General features: G+C 40.2%; 1 protein-coding gene across 3 annotated transcripts in view; it reads right to left on the reverse strand.

Moving 5' to 3' along the window:
• Positions 1 to 25332, reverse strand: part of KHDRBS2 (KH RNA binding domain containing, signal transduction associated 2) — a 650233-nt gene that overhangs the window by 418182 nt on the left and 206719 nt on the right. For all 3 annotated transcript variants that reach the window (XR_012243878.1, XR_012243879.1, XM_073626718.1), the window contains exon 3: positions 3677 to 3793. Coding sequence is in view for 1 of the 3 variants with exons in the window: in XM_073626718.1 (XP_073482819.1) it covers positions 3677 to 3793 (117 nt within the window). In the remaining 2 variants the exon portion in view is untranslated. The remainder of the gene's footprint in view (positions 1 to 3676; positions 3794 to 25332) is intronic.

The following is a 25332-nucleotide window of genomic DNA, read 5'->3' on the forward strand; positions in this document are numbered from 1 at the left end:
TCCCAAACGCACTCAACTAAAGTGTGCATAAAGTAAGATGTCTACGTATATACTGTATCTTTTAAAACATGCCAATTGGACCTATTTTAAAAACATACACATTTGTGCCAAATAAAAAATTGTATGTTTACACGATAGTCATACACTTAACAAAATAATATGTATGTTGCCTTATTATTACGCAGTCAGTCTCATGCAGCCACACACAGCATCCTAATCAATTACTAAAATATTAGTAAATTTGATTTTGGAATGATCATTATTTTAATAGATGAATACTCTATAACAATATTGAAATACTTAACATAATAATCTTAAAAAGAAGCAAAAGAAATTGCAATGCTTATATATGATGTGTATAGCATTAAATCAGTGCTTACTTCTTTTTGTTCTCAGTATCAGATGTCAAGATAATGTGTCCTCAGTATCAGATAACTTGTCGCAATGTATATGCAATTAATAAGTATAACAACATATAAATAGATAAATATAACTCTACAAAATACAATTATTTGTATTAAACATTTCAATATGTAAAATAAAAATAATATTTCATGACTGGGGACCATCACCTACTCTATTTGCCTTCCTACTCTATTCGCACTAGAGGGGTCAGAAGCAGGACAAAGGAGGTCCTAATTCCCCTATATTCCCAAGATTGGAATAAGGAGTTTCAGTGGATGGGAGAGGATCAGGAGAAGTCCTGGAGTTGAGCATGGACAGAGGCGACAAAGTAACTAGACAGCAGGAGGTCTTGGGAGGAGCAAATATAATGGTTTGGTTGGTATTTTCAAATAAAGTTGGTGATGTAATTCATCTCTTATTATGGTGAGGCCCTAGTAAAAGCCCGTCCATACATCAAGGGAATTATATAATGCACCTTAGATCAGTCAGAAAGTAAATTCTCTGATTGCAATTTGACTTAAGTCTAACACTAATTCAAAAAGCCTTTGACAGCCCAGCTTCACAAGATGGTTGTTTCAGAGTATTAGATAAGGGCACATTAGTAGGTTGTAAGGCCATAGAAGCTAGTCAGAATTTCTGTAGACCAGCCTTTCTCAACCTTTTCAATACGAAGGAACCCTTGAATTAACTTTCTGGTCTCTGGGAACCTCTGCTAAAACTTACTATAGCTACAACTCATGATACATTAGTGTGATGGTCAGTGGGAAGAATGTTCCTCTTATGCCGTGTACACACAACCGGACTTTTCGACCAATCTGGTCTGACGGAATGAATCCGTCGGACAATTTGATTGTGTGTGGGCTTTCTGTCGAAAAATCTGTCGGACTTTAGAAATAGGACTTTTCAAAACTTTCCGATGGCCTCGAGTCCGATCAAAAAATCAGTTCGTCTGTATGCTAGTCCGACAGACAAAAAAGGACGCAAGGGCATCTATTGGCTACTGGCTATGAACTTCCTTGTTCTAGTCCAGTCGTACGTCATCACGTTCAAAATGATCGGACTTTGGTGTGATCGCGTGTAGGCAAGTCAGTTTCGTTGGAGCTCCGTTGGAACTCCATCGAAAAGTCCTTCAGAGTTCAGTCCGACTAAAAGTCTGGTTGTGTGTACACGGCATTACAGACAGCTAAAAGGATACATGGTGTCAGTAGTAACTTATCTGAGAGGCAGAAATTGCTCATTGCTCAAGAAACCCCTAGCAACCTCTGGAGGAACCATGGGGTTGCATGTAATCCTGGTTGAAAAACCCTGGTGTAGACCCTCTGTGTCACAAAGGATAGACAAGAGCTCTTCTAAATTTAAGAACACCTGTGAGGTGGCACTGTAAGTACTATCTAATATCATACTCCAAGGTTGTCATTTGGATTATTTCATCCCATTCTTGTGATTGGTGAGTCACTAAAATTCCACGTTATATATATTAAAAGCTAATGATCTGCGTATATACAAAAAATAGATTTCACTTATTTATCTTGCAAAATAAAACTATCTTGACTGGATCACAGTAAATAAAGTGTTAGTTCATTTAATTCTATAGTCATTCAAAAGATGGATAAATAACATTACTATTATTTCATAAAACTGAGACTGTAACTGAGATATTTGCCTGAAGTTATTCTTTAATTTAAAATGTTTTATTTATTCATAGTCTATACATTTCCAACTTCTGTCAAATATGCTAACATTCACTGGTAATATGAACGGTACAATAAGAATAAGTTGTTAACAGCTATTAGAATAATTTTAAAATTTGGGATGACATTAGAACATTTCACAGGAAAGCCTATTAAATGCAGATGGGTTCAGTTCAATGCTGAAGATCTTTATATTTCAATAAATGCCAAATGCCCAACAAAACTGTAATTTATAGAGAAAAGTACTACAAAATCATACCAAAAGCCACTATTCAATAGTAAAAAACAATAATTCTCATATATACAGGCATAACCCACTTTTAAGTACACAATGGGGTTTATTTACCAAAGCTGGAAAGTGCAAAATCAGGCTCACTTCTGCATAGAAACCACTGAGCTTCTAACCTCAGCTTGTTCAATTAAGCTTTGGTAATAAAACCTGAAACCTCATTGGTTGCACATTGACCACTGCCTTGCTAAAGAAGCTGAGGGTAAAGGTGATGGACTGGCCAAGCATGTCTCCAGACCTAAACCCTATTGAGCATCTGTGGGGCGTCCTCAAACAGAGGGTGGAGGAGCACTAGGTCTCTAACATCCACCAGCTCCATGATGTCATCATGGAGGAGTGGTAGAAGACTCCAGTGGCAACCGCTGAAGCGCTGGTGAACTCCATGCCCAAGAGGGTTAAGGCACTGCTGAAAAATAATGGTGGCCACACACAATATTGACACTTTGTACCCAATTTGGACATTTTTACTTTATGGGTGTACTCACGTTTCTTGCCAGTGGTGTAGACATTAATGGCTGTGTGTTGAGTTATTTTGAGGGGACAGAAAATTTACCTAGTTATAAAAGCTGTACACTAACTACTTTCCATTTTAGCAAAGTGCCATTTCTTCAGTGTTGTCACATGAAAAGATATACTAAAATATTTACAAAAATGTGAGGGGTGTACTCCCTTTTGTGAGATACTGTATATCTATCTATCTATATAGCTATATATCTATATATATATCTATATATATAGATATATCTATATATAGATATATAGATATATCTATATACATATATAGATATATATATATATATATATATATCTATATATATATATATATATAGAGAGAGAGAGAGAGATACTGTATATCTATCTATCTATATATATAGATAGAGTATATATATCTATAGATATATATCTATCTATCTATATATATAGATAGATAGATATATATCTATCTATATATATAGATATATAGATCTCTCTCTCTCTCTCTCTCTCTCTCTCTCTATATATATATATAGATATATATATCTAGATGTATCTAGATATATCTAGATATATATATCTATATATATATATATATAGAGCTCTCTCTCTCTCTCTCTCTCTCTCTCTAGATATAGATATATAATCAGACTAGTTTCAATAATCATTTGTACATTTTGTTTCCACAGTAGCTAAACATATCTCAGCTTTTGTCAACTTAATGCATAATGCAATCATACACCATTTTTTGCATCATTACAAAGTGTTATTTTACCACATAACTTTTACACTAAACTTACTATGAAATCGCAATTACCTTTGACTTGTCTCTCATTGAGCCTTTTCCCAAAATGGACATCTTTGCACTAGTTTCTTCTTGTAATCGCTTTAAGGAGTTTCCTCTTGGTCCAAGTAACTTGCCCACAAAATTAAACTGAAAATCAAAGATTATTGTTAGAAATGTGCAATCAGTCTGTGACTTATTATACTGTATTTACTGTACTGTATTTGTTTGTTAACAATGCGCTCCTATAAAGATAGTTTTTAATGCATTAAATATTGAACATATAAATTGTCTAAGTTCTCAAAGCACTTCAAATATGTGTCTAGTAGTGATTAGAGTAACTCGGAAACATCATGGCTTTGATATTAAGATATGAGGTTAACACAAATGGTCTCTTTACAATGTGTAGTAGGCAAACCACAAGAATGACATACATCCTCATTTCACGTATGGTATTGGTAATTTACACTGACATTAAAGAAGATTTTCAGGCCAGTTGTACAATTTAGTGACAATCAAAAGAATAAAGCTTTTTTTTACCTGCTTTTTGTTTTGTGCAAGAGACATAAAACTCTGTGATGTTTTGGTGCTATGGATTCAATTGTTTCAAATGGCATGTTCATGACTGCACACTTATTACATGCCTGAAAATTTCATTTGACAGTGAACCTTCCACACATTTCCTTTATCAGAAATGTGCCCTCAGCTACAGGAAAGTAGATTGTAATTGCTGCTTTGGATACTGCATGGAGTTCACAGGAAGCATATAGTTTAATATTATGTAAATGTGTCAGTATGGAGTATTTTAGGTGATATACACAGAACACCCTATCCTGCCAAAGTATAACTAAAAACCACAGGGTGATAATGCATTTTTTCTGATACATGCTAAAACTGTAAGTAGCACAATAGAGAAGAAGAGTGAACAGAAAATAAAATGTCTTATCATCTACAGAATGTAAAAGGAACATAAAACATAAGGGTGTAACTATCATGGTTGGGTTTCTTACACTGTTTGGCCAAAGACTTTTGTGCCTTGCCTATTTGCTGAAATAAAATTTGCATTATATTTAAACTTGAATTCAGGTTCGTATTGCTGTCTGTTTCCCCAGTGAGGATATTTTCTTGCCCTATTTATCCCGGGGATAATTGTCACTGAGACAAAAACCAATGGAAAATCCAAAATGTTTGTGTTTTCACCAGAACTAGAGAGGAAAGGGACACCATTTGGGACACCAGGTCCAGTGACAGCTGCCTAAGACAGGAATTCCCTTCATGTAATGGAGATTTCCTCTTACTATCTGTTGCTTCTCCATGAAAAGAAGTAAACATCTCCTCAAAGGGACACTGGCAGCAAAAAATAAACTGAGAGGGGTTTTAACCCTTCCACATTGTCCAAAAAAAAAAAAAACAAACTCTTAAGTTGCGTTAAGATGCAGCTTGTCCTAAACATAAAGTTTTATCATGTAAATGCAATTTGCAAAGTGTGACCCATAGCAACCATATTTCTTCTTAATGTAGAACCAGGCCTCCCATTAAAATAATATGCTGCAGTACTTAACTATAAGGTATTCCTACAACTACCTGTTGATCCTGCTGGTGAAGTCCACCACCTGTGATGGTGTGGCATTGATCCTCCACAGCTCCTGAATTCAGAGCACAATTGCTACTCTCATATACATGTAGGATGTGCTTGATTGTACTACCGTGGGATCTTGGATGAGAAAATGTTGCAGGGTACATGCCTGTCAACATTGCCACTACCGATTCACCAGCCTTGTCAATCAGAGCGTGGCAAAACCTAGTCCTGCCCGCTGCCTTTTGGATTGACAGCTATGAAACCCTCCCACTGTGATCTGCACTGTCTGGGAGAGGGAGCATGTGAGACACAAATGAAGAAGGATCTGGGTTGGCAAAGCAAAGGTAAAGGAAGTTTATTGTTTACCTTACGAGGCTTGTGAATCAAATAGTAACTGGATTTGGTACTTGTTGATTGTCATAAAGGAACCTTTAGTTCAGCTTATCTAACCCCCCACAAAATGTTTTGCTACTATGATAATCTGCACTTTGTATCAGCATTACTATATTTGATAAGTGTAATGCTTAATTTTTGTCACAAAAAAAAATCAGTGGGAAGCTGAAATAAAAAAATAAATAAAACAAAGATTTTTCTAACATACTGTAAGCATCTAAATGAAACGATTTAAATGCACAGTAGTGATCAATATTTACACAGCACCCTCTCCAATGAAAACATGTATTAGCTACCTTTTAATGGTAGCTTTGCCCTTGAACACCAACAGTAAACCTATGACATCTTCCAGATGAATAAGAAGAATAGAAGACTGACTCATCATCTACGAAATACATTTATCAAGTGCATATAATCTCTGTTCAGTGTTCCAGCTGTTCTCAGAACTTCTTGTAATTGTAAAACCCAACTAAAGTAATGGGCAACTATTATAAGTATAAGGGATTACAGTGCGAGTCCACATACATGTGACATTTCTAAGTTCCTGGCATCATGTTTTAGTGTTTAAGTTTCTTTGGTCACCAATAAGCTGTCACTTATTCTTAACTTCTCTAATGGAAAAGTTATCACTGAAAACAAAGATGACAGCCGACCGTTTTCTAGCCATGTTGCATATACGTGCTCCTCGTAGAGTTCGTGCTGTGAGGGGGCTTGGTGTTGGGGTCCTTACCTTGACACAAGTCCAGTCCATGAACAGGGTGGGGAGGAGTTCATGGACCAAGAATTGGTTGCTTCAGTGTGACAAATTCTGTCACATGCCTTTGCTCCGTGAGATCCGTGAGAATAATCCTGATGATTTGAGGAACTTTCTCCTGATGACGGACCCCGTATTTCACCATTTGTTGGCTTTGCTGACCCCTTATATTAGCAGGCAGGATACCTGCATGAGGCAAGCCATAACTCCGGAGCAGGGGCTCGTCGCCACCCTGCGGTACTTGGCGATGGGGAGAAACCTGCAGGACTTGAAGTTCTCGACAGGCATCTCCCCCCAGGCCCTGGGGATCATTATCCTGGAGACCTGTTCTGCCATCATCCAGGTCCTGCAGAAGGAGTATATTAAGGTAAGATTTTTATCCTTTTATATCACATTTTATTGTATTTAATGTTTGATAATATATTGTATTTCTTTCCTCATTCCCTAATTACCATGCTTGTAATATGCTGTGAGTGTCCCCTTTGTCCTCATGCATGCTGGATTTTTATGTACTTATTTTTTTTGTCCTTCATGCATATTTGCCTTCACTTACCTCCCCAGCATGCTCTCCTGGCCCTATATTCACCTCATGTAGTCACTTAACAATGTATTTTGTCAGCTCCATAGTAGTGCTTTACCCTAAAAACCCCCTAAAATGTTTAAAAATGTGATTTGTGCTTTCAATTCAGGCAGAGTGCCAGAGGCTTTTTTTTTGGGTCCCCAAATCATTTGGAACCCTCCCTTCCCCCAACTGCTAAGTCAGCTGATACCAATTCTCTATCTATCCTCAATCATCTATCTGCTGACTTTGCCAAACCCATACACACTATACCCATCTCTTTTGTGGTCATATTTATGGATGAATTCCCCAAAGCATCTAGTGCAAGGGCCTGCCTGAATACTTTCAAATGGTACTGTTTAAAGTTTTTGTATACTATTATTATCTTGATAGGTAATAGCAGAATGTCCAAATGTGCTAAAATGTGTACAATGTGTATTTATATCTTTGTATTATGACACTTCTTACCTGTCCAGTGGGCTGTCAATAGTGTAAGTAAGGAAGGGCTGGCCAAAGTAATACACATTATTTAGGCATTCATCTCTCAATAAAGTGGAGAGGGTTACCTGTCCAAAAGATCTCCCCCCTCAAATGTTAGAAATGGCCCATGAGAGGGGGGAGGGGGGAGGGGGAATCTGATAGGTGGACCTTATACCTTGGTCTTTCAAAACTCCCTAAAATACATGTTATACTGATGTTGGCCAAGAATGTTTGTGTCTAATCTGCTTTCCCTGTTTAGGTGCAAAATGATTAATTTTTTTTTCTTGTTTGACTCCACAGTTTCCTTCCAACCCACAGGAATGGCAGACTGTGGCCATCCACTTTGCCCAGCGGTGGGACTTTCCTAACTGCGGAGGGGCAATTCATGGGAAACACGTCCACATCATCCCACCACCCAACTCAGGGTCATACTATTACAACTATAAGATGTTCAATAGTATTGTGATGTTGGCGGTGGTGTTGGCTACTTATGAGTTCCTGTATGTGGACGTGGGAAAGAATGACCGGATGTCCAATAGTGGAGTCATCGCCCAGACAGAGTTCTACAGGCATCTCCAGAATGGCAGCTTGGAATTGCCACCTCCAGAAGACAATGTGGAAGGACTCCCATTCGTCTTCGTTGCGGATGAAGCGTTTGTGCTGGGGGACCATCTTTTGCGGCAATTCCCTATGAGGACCCTCACCCCGGACCAGAGGGTTTTTAATTACTGGCTGGCCAGAGCCAGAAGAGTGGTGGAGAACACATTTGGAATCATGGCCAGCCAGTTCCGCCTATTTCTTACACCCATACACATGGCGGGGTACAAACTGAATCATATCATCCTGGCATACTGTGTTCTACACAACTTTTTAAGGCAAAATTCTGCCAACTATGCTGCCTCAGTTGGGCCTGAGGCCAGAATTCATAATGAACCAACCCTGACAGCGCTTGAAAGTGGCTGTCCTGGCTTGCCCCCCCTGAGTGCCCGTGAGGTCCGTCTTAGATACCTTGATTACTTTGCGGGTAGGGGGGGCATCAATATGCCAGACAATGTCTGAAACATTTTTAAAATAAAAAAATCATTTTAACTACTAAAATCTTTGGTGACATTTACTGCTTGTGTTTCTTTTAACTGACCCTGACAGAAATGTGGTGAGTCCTGAAAATGGCGTGATTGTGTAACATTACAGAGCACTGTTGGGTGTTATTTACTAAAGGCAAAGACACTTTGCACTACAAGTGCACTTGAAACTGCACTGAAACTGCACTTGTAGTGCAAAGTGGATTTTCCCTTACCCCCATTGTCACAGAAAACACCAATTTGAGCACAACAAAAGTTTGGGAGCGTTGAAACAATAATCCACACATTCTTGATTATCAATCTTTTTAATACCAGCATAATCACATGTGCATTTATCAAAGGTTTTTAAAACAAACCAACATGTTTGTTGTATAACAATTTTTTGGGTCACATTACTAAAAGTAGAAATGTCCATTTAAGGTAAAACAGGCATGTTTAAAACCAACAAGAAAGACACAAATCTGGAACTTACAAAGTTCAACTTTTAAAGAAATTCAAGGCAATATCAGACCTGAGTATGTATAAACTGTGTTTGATATTGTGTTCAGATGGGGTGAAGTCACCCCTGGAAAAAGCCAAATTTTGAAGATGCACACAAATTGCCGAATGTCAACATGTGCTACCTGCCATCATGGGGGATCAAGGGACGTGTTTTGGGGGTGCAACCCCTTCCTCCCAGCTACTTTATTGTTAAGGAAGGGGTTGCACCCCCAAAACGCATACATTGATCTCCCATGATGGCAGATAGCACATGTTGACTCACTGTGTGCATCTTCAAAATGTGGCTTTTCGAGAATATGTAAAAAAATGTGAGAAATTTTTAGATTCCAAAAAGCACAAAAAAGGCAAGGGATTTAGAGGGGTTTTAAACTCGCCCTAAAACATCAATGATGTTCTTCATTTTTTTTTAACATCATTGATGTTTTTCTGGATGTTTTCCAAGTCCCTATTACACCCCATGATCTCCTCAGTCAGGATCTATGCACTTTCAGAGGTGAAATGACCTGGATCCACAACATCACGATCACCTAAAAAAATAGAAACAAAAACACACCATGTATTATAAATATGCCGGCATCCATCTCTTACCTGAGCCTGTGGTTGCAGACCCTCACCTGTTGTGGTGACAATTTCCACCACATCTCCTTCCTCCACCTCCTCCTGTTGTCTTTGGTGAGTTCCAAGATGAAGAAATATTTTTTCCCTTTGTCAAGCTTGAATACTTACCTGTTTTGTACAAGCTTCACAGATGGAGACACCCCTATAGTATACACTGGAGCACCTGTGTGGGACCCCCTAATAAAAAGGGTGTTCTGGTGTCCCACACTAGTGCTCCAGCGTCCAGATGTGTAAACAGCTGCTGAGTGTCCTCTCCTTACACAGAATCTAGTTTGCATTACATTCTACTTACAAACCCATCTAGACAACAAAATTATTTGAAGAGAAGTAGGGCCGAAAAAATTTATTCAAATGCATATGGCCAAAACAATGGTGTTTTCTAGGCCGAACGAACAATGTGCCCATGAACATGAAAGTTGCCATTTTAAACTGTACAACAGTAAAGAAAAGCACATGGAGCAGCACGAACGTAATAAAAATAAAGAATAGGAACACAGGACAACTACTTACTTTTTTGCAGCACTCTCCTGATCCTTCTGTACTGCTCGTGCTCCCTTAATTTCAGGTCCGACCACTGCTTCCTGATCTGATCCTTGGATCGTCCTACCCCAAAATTCCGGTGCAGACTCTTGACTACTTTCACCATTATCTTGGCCTTTCTGACATTGGGGTTGGGGTAAGGTCCATACTTCCCGTCATAGTCGGCCTTCTTCAGGATGTCGATCATCTCCAACATCTCCCCAAAGGACATATTTGATGCCTTAAATCGTCTCTTTCTGGATCCAGACGTTTCAGGCTCCGGGCTTTCCTCCTCCTCCTCATTGGTGTAATTATCTGACACCTGCTGTGTCTCCGCCATGTGCTCTTCCCCACTGCGCCGAATGAGAAGGGGTGGGGAATAGACTAGAAAGAATGTTGGGGCGGTCGGAGTTTCACGCATGCGCAGTGTATATAAAGCGTAACACACGTGCATCTTACGTACGATCTGTGAGTGGAGGAAGGAGTATCAGAGGCGCCGATCGTGATAACGAAGGTAAGATTTAAAATTGGGCCTATACTGCTTCTAGATGGAGGCCTGTAATTGGACAAGTTTAGAAGACTTTAGGCTGACATTAGGGTTTGTCTTGTGTTGTGTCTTGCAGTTAAAATGGATATCTTGAAGGATCATGACTTTATGCCAATCTTCATAGATATGTTTAGGAAGCTGCCCTGTCTGTGGCAGATAAACCACCCTGATTATAAGAACCAAAGAGGAAGGCAGTGCTGGATAATTTGCTGCAATTTGTGAAGTCAGTGATCCCCACGGCAGACATCACCTATTTGAAGATCCTAGTTGGTGGCATGAGGAGCACTTATCTAAGGGAGCACAAGAAGGTCCAGGATTCCCAGAGATCAGGAGCTGAAGATGACATTTATGTCCCCAGGCTGTGGTACTATGACAGGCTGCATTTTCTGTCAGACCAGAGTGAACCCAGGCCAGCACTCTCCACTCTTACATCCACGCTTCCTTCCCCCCCAGGTGAGGCTTCTGACGCCCAACCTGGGCCTTCCAGGCAGCAACATGTGGAGGAGCCCAGCTTGAGTCAGGTATAGCATTCTTCGAAATATTTCTGGTTGTCCAATCAATGATGTTAAAAATATGTTAGTTTGGAGTACTAATTTATGATTGTGATTGATGAAGCAAAAACTAAAACGATGTCCCTTTTTCATACACAGGAAAGTCTCAGCCAGGAGGTGGCCGGGCCAAGCAGGCTGCCCGATACCCAGGTCCCTCCCCTCCGCCTTCAAAGAAAAAGTGTCAGGAAGAGGAGTAACCTGGAGGAGGCTGCCATAGGCCTATTTTGGAAGGCTACTGAGGCCCTCAGAACACCCCACAGTGTGGAGGAGGACTTTGCTGCCATAACTGCATGCAAAATGATGCAGATGGAGGAGGGCCAATGACTCTTATGTGAGTTTTTAATTTTGGAAGCTCTAAATAAGGGGTTGAGGGGCCAAATCACATGTGCAACCCACATTTGTCAGCTCACCCATAGTCCTCCTCCTCCAGGCCCTCCTCCTCCTCCTCCTCTGGGTCCTACTCCTCCTCCAGGTCCTACTCCTCCTCCTGCCACACCTCCAACACCAGAGCCACAGCCGGGAAGGAAGCGTGGAAGGAAGACCAGAGAGTGATGGCCCTGGGTTCAGTCTGGTCTGGCAAAAGATGCAGCCTCTTGTATAACCACAGCCTTGGAACATAGATGTCATCTGCTGCTTTCATGATCTCTGGGACTTCTGGACCAGACTGCACTCCCTTATAAATGGACTCCTCAGGCCACCAATTTTGTTGTAAAATAATTGATGTGTGCCCTGGGGGTCAAAGGCTTCACCAATGTATGATGTTTATCCAGCGTTGCCTCCCTCTTTGTTTGGTTCTGAGCCCTTAATAAAGGAATTGTCCACACACGGTCGGAATTGACACGATCGGATTTTGTTGTCGTAAAATTTTATAGCCTGCTCTCAAACTTTGTGTGGCGGAAAATCCAATGGAAAATGTCCAATGGAGCCCACACACAGTCAGAATTTCCGACAACAAGCTCCGATCGCACATTTTCCGTCGGAAAGTCCGACCGTGTGTACAGGGCATTATGCAAGCTGTACACTCACTACTTTACATTGTAGCAAAGTGTCATTTCTTCAGTGTTGTCACATGAAAAGATATAATAAAATGTTTACAAAAATATGAGGGGTGTACTCACTTTTTTGAGATACTGTATATAGTATATTTTACACAATCTATTTTGATAAAATTAATATAATTTCCATTTCCTTTTTCTGCAGTCATGTATGATTTTTCTAAAAATGTAGTGTTTTTTCCCTTTCCTAAATCCTCCTGGGGGAATATATAAGTGCTCTCTGTGGTTCTCTACCCCTTCCTTCACCTCCCCACAACTTTTATGTCACTGCAGAGGGAGGAGCAAGGGGAATCACTACAAAGTGTCACTTGAATGACAGCTCTGAGTCTGCTGGGGCATCACTTCAAAGATGGCATTGCCCAGCAGCAGTCTCAGAGCTTTTTAATGTCTATACAAGGGAGGCTTTTACAGTTAAATAACATACCTAAAACATGTTACATGCAAATATATTCGCATAGGAATATTGTTGTTAAATGAATAGTCTGGTGACAGAGTAGCTTGAAGGTTTGCTAAAACTATTTTACTTTATATAGTAAATGCACAGGGGATTGGAGTTTCATTTAGAAATCTCTACAATTATTAGCACCTTATTCTACAAGGTCCACCAACATGGTGAAATGATATGCCACCAGCTCAGACTGCGTCAGGAGAGTTACTACTGATATCAATAGAAAAATGTTCACAGATATTGAACAAGGAGAGTGAGAAAAATGGCTATGAACATTTAAGCATGGGACTTCAAAGCTAACATGCACTTTCCTCATTCATAGCAATGACAACAGGTTTGCTTTGGTCCCCCCCCTCGCAAGCAGCATATATCTTTCCTTCACTTCCCTGTTACTCTGTCCAGCACCAGGCGCTAATGGAAATATCCAGCAATCTTGGCTATGGAGAAGCACAATACTTGCTACATGTAACAGTTCTGGACCATGGATGGTATCTAACACAGGATATGCCTTACTACTGATGGCTGAATGGAGCGATGGTGAAGTAGATCAAAAGTAAATGTATGCTGTTTGGGAGCAATAAATTAAAGTAAACCTGTTGCTTTGCCCTACACGGCAAATCAGATATTTACTTTAAAATGCCAGATTATGGCAACAAAAAACAGAGCTAATCTAGACAGACAATTTCCACTCTCCTACCCAAAATCCTTGGGACATGTTCTCATTTAAGCAATGCAAACAGATATGCAAAACATTTTTCTAAAATAGAACATTAACATTGTGCTAAGCTCTGTATTTACATTTTCCCCAGAAGAAAAATACATTTTACTAATAATATCTGATTTTGTTCAGTGCAAAAAAAAAAAATAAAGTAATTAGGAAACGCTATCACAACACCTTTCCATTATCCTGGCCTTGGGCCACTGCAGAACATGTATTTACAATACAGAAATGAAGTCAAAGTCTGTGCCTAACATAACAAGTGGATGGATTAAAGTTTTAAAAGGCTTCATTTTTAATGAAATGAAACAAAAACATAACACATAAAAGTAAGGCATGTGGTTCATCACATGAGGTTATCTTATTATGAATGGTTTGTGCATTAAGAACCACAGGAAAAACTAAAGTAAGAGCCATGACACTCCATTTAGAGAGGCTCTGAATAAATGCAATATTGGTGAGATGTTACGTGAACAAAAAAAGGTGAGGAAGACTAAAGAGGAACTAAGTAGAAGAGACTTTTGAGCAGCACGCACACAGTTAATTATTTATACACCTGCTAGGAACAATGGTAGATTATAATGGACGTTTCAGGCTTACTTCTGCAGTTCCACTGAAGAAAACAGCACAAAGTGTATGAATGTAGTATTTTTCCCTTTTGTTTTTTGTGATTTTGTAGGAAACAATGGTCTGTAGTCAGTCTGCGTGTCTCTGTTAGTGGTCTCTAAGCATGGATTGTACAGTCTCAGCAATTTGCTGTTTGATCTTTCTCCAGCAGGGTGTGCTGGAGAGGTGTCTCTCTATGTTATGTTTAGTGACTCAGCCAATCAGTGGTCTTGGGGGGGGCCTGGGAAGCTGGCTGGGAAAGTAATAAAGTGTAAATTACAACACAAATTAAGAGTTAACATACGTATTTTTGTATACATATACTTCTTTTTATATTTAGACTCTATTTTTTTTATCTTCTATGTTGGTGTAATGTACCTGGTGATCCTGTCAATTCACCTTGGTCGCTGTTTCTCACTTACTCCATGCTGGTATAGTCAGTTTGAATCCCTGAGATTGAAGCTGGAACTTAGAGATGCACAGCGTACCTGTATCTACCATGACCAGTTGTTTGTCCATGCCCCCAGCCTGCCCACTGTGTGACATAAGCCCATCTGACCACTGGGTGCCATAGCCTGGTCACTGCTCACCTATCCACTGTATGTGACGTAAGTCACAGGCAGGCAATGTACATTCCTGCTGTGTGTGTGGGGGAGTTCAACACCTCAGTAAACAGATAACAGATATGCCCCAATCTGTAGTGAAGAGGAACTTGAAGGAGCTGTGCGGTAACGTGACTGCTAAATAAAAGATAAAATAAATAACTACATTTTCGAATGAAAATGAATGTCATTTGACTCATATAATACTATGTGTTCATTTCAATGGCTTTTTAATATTGTGTGTTTAAAAATGCTTTAAATATCTTAGACACTTTCTGGCCTTCTGGGCTTCTGTCTGGTGAGGGTGCTACTTTGAGAATTGTGTTTCTCCCAGGTCTTTGGGCTAAGGGATTGTAGTTCTGCAGAAATCTCCCCTTCAGGGCGAAAATCCCTGACGAAACTGGTTGCAAATTATGTCCTGTTTTACTGTAGAAGTAGCAAGCTGCAACTGTACCCTATAAAACAGAAGGTGAGTGACTGGTTAAGTGGAATACATGCACCACCTTTCTATGTTGTCCTGCATTGGAACATAAACATTGAGTTACAACTTGAACCTCAATTGCCAAGAAGTCACCTACCAAGTCATAGTGTATTTGCACTTTTGCAGTCAAATTTGACAAAACCCCACTTTATGTTCTTTATGTGTTCCCACTCCCAAAGCATGCATAAAAATAATTTTTTATAAAAAAAAAAAAAAAAAAAGGAAGTTTCAAGGTTTTTTTAAACAATGTTAGAATCTGTCCCAAGTCTGTCCTCATAAACATGCAATGCAAGACACCCAGCCTCTACACCGTTAACTTTTTGTTAGGATAGACAGTTTTCAAACCTACAGTATAGTTACAATTGATAATTAAAATCTGCCTGCACAGCATAGACAGGGTCAATTATGGAAAAGATAGCTGCCCAGTCCCCTCATGAACAAAGAGAATTACCCAAGATTTCCCTTACTGTTTTTTCCCGAATAGAGCATCTAAAAAAGGTATACTACCATTTATAAATATTTTGGTAAGTTATGCTATGTGAACGGGGGACACGTAACAAATATAACGTAGGTGTTATCCCAATTTGGCTGCAAAAGTGAAAATACACTTTAAGTGTCCAGTCAGCATAACCATGTGAAAGAGGGACCCAGGTAGTTTAGAACAATTGAAAGAAGATGAGAGAAAGTGTTCTGTGTAGGAAAGCTTCAGATATTGTATGATTTCTCCAATTTCCTTACTATTCTCCATCCACTAGTGAAGTTTAACTTTAAAGTGGTTGTAAAGGCAGAAGGTTTTTTATCTTAATACAGAAGATAAAAAAAAACTTTTGTGTGCAGCAGCCCCCTCAGCCTGCCTAATACTTAACTGAGCCCCATCTCGATCCAGCGATGTTGCACGAGAGCCTCTTTTATTTTCACCTGGTGATATGGTCAGTAAGTCTGTTATTTGTCAACCGAACAAGCTCCCTTGCAAATGTATCAGTTAGAGTGTTGAGACAAACCATTTACCACTAACAGGGGTGTTTACAATGGTCAGCTTGTATTTATTTATGTAACACCTTTATCCCAAAAGAAAAAAACTGTTGCTGTAATTGTAGTGTCACTGCAGTTTGAGCAAGAATGTAGCTTCAATTTGTTAGTGTATCTAAATTTGCTAGTACATCTAACACTTCCCTTCCCCCAGATTAAACAATGCTGCTGTCTGCTGTGCCTCTTTGCAACTTCATCCAGAATGGGGGCACTCTTATACAGGAGGTGTGTTACTGGCCAGATCACCAGGTGAAAACAGAGTAAAAAAAAAGTTAAACTAATGCCGGCACAACATCTAAGGATTGAAAGCTGTAATATATAAATTTTTTGGCTTTAGATTTAATACTGCCTTAACCAGATGCCGACTACCCCATGTACTTTTACTGCGGCAGGGCAGCCACTCTGGGCAGAATCATACCTGTACATGCATATTCTGCACTTCTGGGTCTGGGGTGCGCATGTGCGCCACTGGCGACTTGCTCCCACTGTAATTGGACACAGCGGGAGACAATCAGTGGGTCCAGAAGATGCAATATTTGCCAGGACCCATGGATCGTTCGGGAGACTGGCAGAATGGTGATCTGCCTATGTAAACAAAGCAGATCGCTGTTCTGTGAGAAGGGGAGGTAGAGATCCTGTGTTTCTGCTAAGAAGGAACATGAATCTCTGCCTTCCCACAGTACAATCACCCCCCACACAGTTAGCAAGCACTCCCTAGGAACATATTTAACTCTTTAATACATTTTCAGTCGGTCAAAAAGAAAATGTTATATTTTTTTATTCGAATGAGGCAAAGTGAACAAACAAAAGAAAAATATTAATCAAATAATTACAATGGGCTTCAGTAACCAAAACTGCAGTGTTTATCCTCATGACACATCACAGGAAGCACCTCCATGGTTAACAGAGGACAGAATTAAAATTAGACTTGAGAAACTTAACATTAATAAATCACCGGGACCAGATGGCTTGCACCCGAGGGTACTTAGGGAACTCAGTCAAGTGATTGCCAGATCATTGTTCCTAATTTTTACAAACAGTCTACTGACTGGAATGGTACCAGCTGATTGGAGAAAAGCCAATGTAGCACCAATATTTAAAAAGTGCCCAAAATACATCTCTGGGAATTACAGACCAGTTAGCCTAACATTAATAGTATGTAAACTCTTGGAGGGGATGATAAGGGACTATATACAAGATTTTAGCAATGAGAACAGTATCATTAGCAGTAATCAGCATGGATTCATGAAGAATCGTTCTTGCCAAACCAATCTACTAACCTTCTATGAGGAGGTGAGTTGCCAGCTAGATAAAGGAAGGTTCATAGACGTGGTGTATCTGGATTTTGCAAAAGCATTTGACACAGTTCCCCATAAACGTTTACTGTACAAAATAAGGTCCGTTGGCATGGACCATAGGGTGAGTACATGGATTAAAAAACTGGCTACAAGGGCGAGTTCAGAGGGTAGTGATAAATGGGGAGTACTCGGAATGGTCAGGGGTGGGTAGTGGGGTCCCCCAGGGTTCTGTGCTGGGACCAGTCCTGTTTAATTTGTTCATAAACGACCTGGAAAATGGGGTAAATGGTTTAATCTCTGTATTTGCAGACAATACTAAGCTGAGCAGGGCAATAACTTCTCCGCAGGATCTGGAAACCTTGCAAAAAGATCTGAACAAATTAATGGGGTGGGCAACTACATGGCAAATGAGGTTCAATGTAGAAAAATGTAAAATAATGCATTTGGGTGGCAAAAATATGAATGCAATCTATACATTGGGAGGAGAACCTCTGGGGGAATCTAGGATGGAAAAGGACCTTGGGGTCCTAGTGGATGATAGGCTCAGCAATGGCATGCAATGCCAAGCGGCTGCTAAAAAAGCAAACAGAATATTGGCATGCATTAAAAAGGGGAGATAAAATGATAATTCTCCCGGTCTACAAGACTCTGGTCCGGCTGCACCTAGAGAATGCTGTCCAGTTCTGGGCACCAGTCCTCAGAAAGGATGTACTGGAATTGAGCGAGGACAAAGAAGGGCAACAAAGCTAATAAAGGGTCTGGAGGATATTAGTTATGAGGAAAGGTTGCGAGCACTGAACTTATTCTCTCTAGAGAAGAGACGCTTGAGAGGGGATATGATTTCAATATACAAATACCGTACTGGTGACCCCACAATAGGAATAAAACTTTTTCGCAGAAGAGAGTTTAACAAGACTCGTGGCCACTCTTTAAAATTAGACGAAAAGAGGTTTAACCTTAAACTACGTAGAGGGTTCTTTACTGTAAGAGCGGCAAGGATGTGGAATTCCCTTCCATAGGCTGTGGTCTCAGCGGGGGGCATCGATAGTTTCAATAAACTATTAGATAAGCACCTGAACGATCGCAAAATACAGGGATATACAATGTAATACTGACATATAATCACACACATAGGTTGGACTTGTTGGACTTGTGTCTTTTTTCAACCTCACCTACTATGTAACTATGTAATTATGTACAATGTCTCTTTAAATCACCTTTGGCTTAACAAAAACAGCATTATTTCAAAACGCTATTCTAATAACAGACAGTCTTTGATTTCACAAATATGTTTACAGTTCGAAATCGAACAAAATTCGATGTAAAATTCTATTCAAATTTTAATTGGAATTTCAGAAATTCGGACGACTTTTGTTTCATTATTCGGAGCATTCGTAAATTTTGTTTATACTGTAATTCAGGTATTTGGATGTATCCAAATCTCTGAATAACAAAAAATGTGTTTGATTATTAATTCAGAAGGAAACGAACCGCACATGTATAATTCTCTTTATATGCATGCTGTTAATCAAGGAATGATGCTATACTATTATCCTGTTGTAGAGAGAGAATGAATAATGGCCACCCCTTAGGGTAGTGTTTTTCTTGTTTGTTATTAAAGTATTTTCAGTAGTAAATAAAATCATCTTTCCATCCTCAAATATTAGTCTGTCAATTTAAAGATAACATGTCACAATAATGAAACTCTGGTGCAAATAAACAACAGTATAAAAAAACTGTGCAAGAGTTTTGCACAGAGCGGCCTCGAACCTCCTTTTCTGGGTCCCCAGGGGGCACTCCAGGCCCCTCCTCTTCATAGAGTGCCCCCCGGAGAGCCGCTTTCCATGGAGGCACTCATGCAGGTGCACTCCCGAGTCCTGCGTCCATTGACACACACAGCAGGACTCGTCCCCGCCCCTGACTCCCCTGTCACTGGATTTGATTGACAGCAACAGGAGCCAATGGCTCCCGCTGCTATTAATCTATCCGATGAGGACCTAAGACAGCAGCTGAAGCTGCTGGGCTCGTGCCCGTTGCTGGAAAGATCAGGTTCAGGCAGGGGCGGATCCTATATCTGGCACCCCCAACTTTAAAATGTAAAAACACCCCACTGTGCCCCCTGCATACCTCTGCACCCCTCATATCTCTTTGCCACTACTGTGTGCCCCTTCTCCACAACTGCACCTCTGGACCCCTTTATATTACACAGCTCCCCGCAGCTCTGGACCCTTTTACACTACACAGCCCCCCACAGGTCTGGACCCCTGCACATTACACAGCCCCCACCCCAGCTCTGGACCCCTGCACATTACACAGCCCCCTAGCTCTGGACCCCTGCACATTACACAGCCCCCCAGCTCTGGACCCCTGCATATTGCACATCCTCCAGCTCTGGACAACTGCATATTACACATTGCTCCCCCCAGCTCTGGACCCCTGCACATTGCACAGCCCCCCCACCCCAGCTCTGGACCCTTGCACATTAAACAGCCCCCCAGATCTGGACCCCTGCATATTACGCATTGCCCCCTCCCAGCTTTGGACCCCTGCATATTACATATTGCCCCCCACCCCCCAGCTCTGGACCCCTGCATATTACACATTGCCCCCACTCCCCAGCTCTGGACCCCTGCATATTACACATTGCCCCCCACCCCCCAGCTCTGGACCCCTGCATATTACACATTGCCCCTCCAGTTCTGGACCCCTGCACATTACACATTGCCCCCTCAGCTCTAGACCCCTGCATATTGCACATTGCCCCCCCAGCTCTGGACCCCTGCATATTATACATTGCCCCCCATCTCTGGAGCCCTCCATATTACACATTGCCCCCCAGCTCAGCTCTGGACCCTTGCACATTACACAGTGCCCCCCCAGCTCCGGACCCCTGCATATTATATATTGCCCCCCCAGCTCCGGACCCCTGCATATTATATATTGCCCCCCCAGCTCTGGATCCCTGCATATTACACATTGCCCCCAGCTCAGCTGTAGACCCTTGCACATTACACATTGCCCATAGCTCAGCTCTGAACCCCTGCACATTACACATTGCCCCGCAGCTCAGCTCTGGACCCTTGCACATTACACATTGCCTGCCCAGCTCTGCTGTGTCTCTAGCATGCAGAGCTGGAGACACAGCAGCTCTGAAAAGAGGGTGGGAACTGCTGGAGTTCCTTTTTCATCCTAACAAGCTAATGATTGGTTGCTAGGACCACTTAGCAATCAATCACCTGCTGGTTAACTTGAAAAGTTAATCCAGCAGTTGCCACCCTCTATTCAGCGCTGCTCACTGTCTCTCTCCCCTGCTGTGAGAGGCAGAGTGAATCCGGCAGGCAGCCCTGGGTGTCAGTCATCCGGGTACGATCCGCAACCAGGCACCCTGTCACAGCTCGCCTCTCCCTGCCCTGGCTGTCACAGCGCCGCTGCCTGTGCCTGGCACCCCACTGTCACCACTTCACTTACAGAGGGTGTGGGGCACCAGGCTGACACCCCACCCCCAATGTGTGGCACCCGGGGCAGGCCGCCCCCCCTTGTTGGTATGCCACTGGGTTCAGGTAAGAAAAAGGGGGGCTCTGGGGGGCAGCTAAAGCACAGAAGGTTTTTTTACTCCTTTAAGCATAAATTATACAAAATTCCAGTGTATATATATATATATAATATATCTATATATATAGATATATAGATAGATATATCTATATATATCTATAGATATATCTATAGATATATATAGATATATCTATCTATATATATATATATATATATATATATATATATATATAGATAGATATATATATCTATATATCTATCTATCTATATATATCTATCTATCTATATATATAGATCTATCTATCTATCTATCTATCTATCTATCTATCTATCTATCTATCTATCTATCTATCTATCTATCTATCTATCTATCTATCTATCTATCTATATATCTATATATAGTGTTCATCAAGAGGTAAGTGCAAAACTAACAAAACTATCAAGATATTGAGGGAATATTCTGTATCAAGCTTCAGTATTTCACCACCAAGATCACTCAAAAACAGCTTACCAGAAATTCAGAACCCAAACAATAAGAGGTCAAATAAAGCAAATTGGCACCAAGGCACTCCTGGGGTAGTATGCACTGTATTGTATCTCGGTTTCTCGCAAACCCAAAGGAATCAGAACAGAGAGTAACCAGCATGGGAAATAAAGAAGGGGAACTCCAAAGTGTAGCATGTAAATTATACTATTTATAACAAGAGAGGCACTCCCATATGTATGTAAAAGAAACAGCATATCGGCAAAACAATACACTGCTGCTCGATTGAGCAGACATGATGACATCACCGCTAATCTCCATTGGGCGCATTTTGTCACAACAGATGACATAAAATGATATGCTGGATGTATAATAGTTTTCATATCATAGAAAAGCCTGGGGAAATGAAGGCTATGAGTTGTGATGGGTCATTCGCTAAGTTTACAGAACTGCATGGTAAGGTGTGCTGAGTTTTTTGGGTTAGATTGTGGGGTGACCCCCTCCATAAATGTGCCATACATACTCCAGACTGCCTCATTCTGTACACTGCGCAGGGTGTTATATACTCCATATCACTCCACCTTCACCATATTTGTACTCTAAGCTATAAAAGTCATACATTCATCATAGTATTGTCCCATTAATAGACAGAAGTGTTTTTTTACCACTAGAACTTACAAATTTTATTCAGTTCTACAAACAGGCACACTTTTGCTAATAAGTTATTGTTAAAGCACAGCTTTACCAAAAATACAATTCTCTTTTGTTTTTTGAAGTGGGTCAAATCTCAAATGGATCTTCTCTAGGAGCCCAATCTAGAGTTCTTTAAACCAGTGTAGTTGCAACCTGATGAGATCCTAGCTGAGAAGCCAGGCTACTTTTTGTCTATATTCAAAATGTTTTCCCACATAGAGTACATTAGAAATCACTGTACCCTCTGCTGTACACAGGAGTGTAGTGATCTCCCTGCCATGCTCTCAGACATAATAGATGATTAAGTATTCCCTACTACACTGATAAAAGATTTTACAATACACTGTTCCATTCTTTTCCTAGTCTCAGTAAGTGTATGTATTCAATATATCTCAGAACCAAATATTTTATGCCATATTAGGCCATAAACTATGAAACATGTTTCCCTTTGCACTTGTAAAAGGTTTTAAAGTGCCGTGGCATGAAATGCCAAATGACATGCTTTGGAGGCAGTCAATACTTCTTCCATTTGCTACTAAGAAAAGAACATGCCAATCTGTCATTTTGTGGCTTGTTGATATGTATGTTGTGTATATGCTTTTAAAATGATTTTCATCTCTCAGACCTATACAGCAATATCTTGCGTTTCACTTTAAGCAGATTGCAATCCCAAATGACTTGCAAAATACAAGCAATCAATGTGAGAGCTTCTGCTAGCAGAATGGACTATATCACACCAAATTTGAAAAGAAATGTAAATAAAAAGTTACAGAGAGCAACTAAAATGAATAACTATATCGAATAAGCTGACATCAAGGCAATCTAGCTACAAATGTTGTATTTTACAAAAGTATTTTTACTTTACCTATGTACAAAACACTAAAGTTAGAAAGTTGGGATCAAAGTCCTATTTTCTGATCAGTGATACAAATGCTAACTTACTGTCAAACAAAGCTGTTAAAAAGTAAATGTAAGTTTGACTCGAACATCGGGTGTTCGTTCGCAAACGAACCAAACATATGGGGCATTTGTGGTAAATTCGAGCGCCACTGAGTGCCTCATAAAGCACTGCGAGATCACAGTGCATTGACGGCTGCTACTTGGCCAAAGCATGCACCTGACCTGCATGCTTTGGCCAATCACAGAGCGATCTGCTGTGAGGCCACAATTGGCCAAAGGCATGGTGCCTTTGGTCAATCATTGCTCAGGGGGCTAAGTCCACACCCCACATTATATAAGGCTGCTTACACGGCAGCCGTATGTAGTGTGATACGTGGGGGAGATTGAGAGAACTTGAGCTAAATTAGTCAGGTTAGGCTATATATAGTGTAGTCAGTGTACAGTATATAATACAGTGCATTGAAGTGGTAAGTGGTTAAGGGGAACCCTATGACAGAACTAAAAAAAAATGTAATGGGGTCCCCCAAAAATCCATACCAGACCCTTTAGCCCTCCACGCCAAAATTTTTTGAAAAATTGGTGTGGGGTCCCCCCCCCAAAATCTATACCACACCCTTATCCGAACATATTTAATTTTTATTGTTTCATTTTAAGCATCATTAAAATCACTGCTCCTGAAAAAAATGTAGTTTTAAAAACTTTTTTTGCATTTTTGCATTGATACATGTCCCCTGGGGCAGTACCCGGGTCCCCATACACTTTTTATAGCAATAACTTGCATATAAGCCTTTAAAATTAGCACTTTTGATTTTACATGTTTGTGTCCCAGAGACTTTAATAGGGTTCGCATGTTCACTAGAACTGTTCTACGTTTTTGTCTAAATAAATGGGCAAATATACACATATATATATATATATATATATATATATATATATATATATATATATATATATATATATATATATATATTTATATATATATTTATATATATATACTGTATTTAAATTAGGCTTATGACCAGCAGCTACAATACCTTTACAGGTAGATCTGTTAATGTGTTGGTTTTAAATTCATAATACCTTTCAATTTATTATATTTATTTTTATTATATTTGGTTCATGTTATTGTACAAGTATATTGTGTATTCTTTTTGCTGTGGATGCTCTATTGTGAACAAGAGATTCGGTGTCAATTCTGATTGACTGTGGTTTTTGCAGATAGATACATTGTTTATTTGCCCCATTCAATATATTCACTAATATGGGGAATTTTAAGGTATCTGTGATCAAGGCACTAAGATTTGAGCCTGTGTATTTATTAGGATAAGCTTAGTATACTGTAGATAAAGTATTTGAGAGTAGTGCTTATGCACACGAGGATCGTGCTCAGTACTGAAGTTTTGCAGGTAGGGTAGGTTAGGTACATCTGACACCTGCAAGCCCTTGGTGGGTTAGAGTTTGGGGAGATTATGTACCCATCAATTAAACATGGGTTAAAGTGGTCGTAAAGGATCACCTTATAAGACAATCCATTCCGTTTAAAACAGAAATATAAGGCAAAACATTTGTGAATAGATTAAAAAAACATTATAAATACCTTTTTCCCCCTTTATTCTAAGTGATCACGTTCCCTCTATTCTCAGCTGCATAAGAGCTGGAGGAGGAGAAGCAGCCGTACACTGAGCTTCCCAGTGAAAGGCTGTGCAGGGAGGCATGTCAGGACAAGCCTGATTATTGGAGGAGAGTAGGCTGAGTTCCCAGCATAGCTAGAGAATTGACCAAGGTGTGTATCCCTGCTTAGTGTGGTCAGTTTTTAATAGTAAACAGAGGGTCTGGCAGGAACCCCAGGGATTTCACTCAAAGGTAGCAGTACAAAGAGAACAGGATACTGTTTCCTACAAGTACATGGTAAAGCAGGCACATATCAGGAATATGAAATGTTGGGGTAACAAACACTTTAATTACTCCTGGAACATCCATTAATGAAAAATGGATTAATATAACCTGCCTGTCAGTATGTGAGGAGCACATGCTGTGAGGGTGTATGCAAATTAACTCTGATGAAAAGGGTCTGCTTTTTAAACCCATCAGCGGTGATGCATGCTAGAGATGGCGACTGCTTGCTGTCTCACAGGATCAGCTACAGGGATTTCTTCCATGTACAGAGGGTCAAGCATGTCTCTTCCAGGATGTTTTTACATGAGTTTTCAGACAAGTTTATAAAGAATTTTGTGAATACC

Source organism: Aquarana catesbeiana, linkage group LG04 (assembly GCF_042186555.1).
Source record: "Aquarana catesbeiana isolate 2022-GZ linkage group LG04, ASM4218655v1, whole genome shotgun sequence".
Classification (NCBI taxonomy): domain Eukaryota; kingdom Metazoa; phylum Chordata; class Amphibia; order Anura; family Ranidae; genus Aquarana; species Aquarana catesbeiana.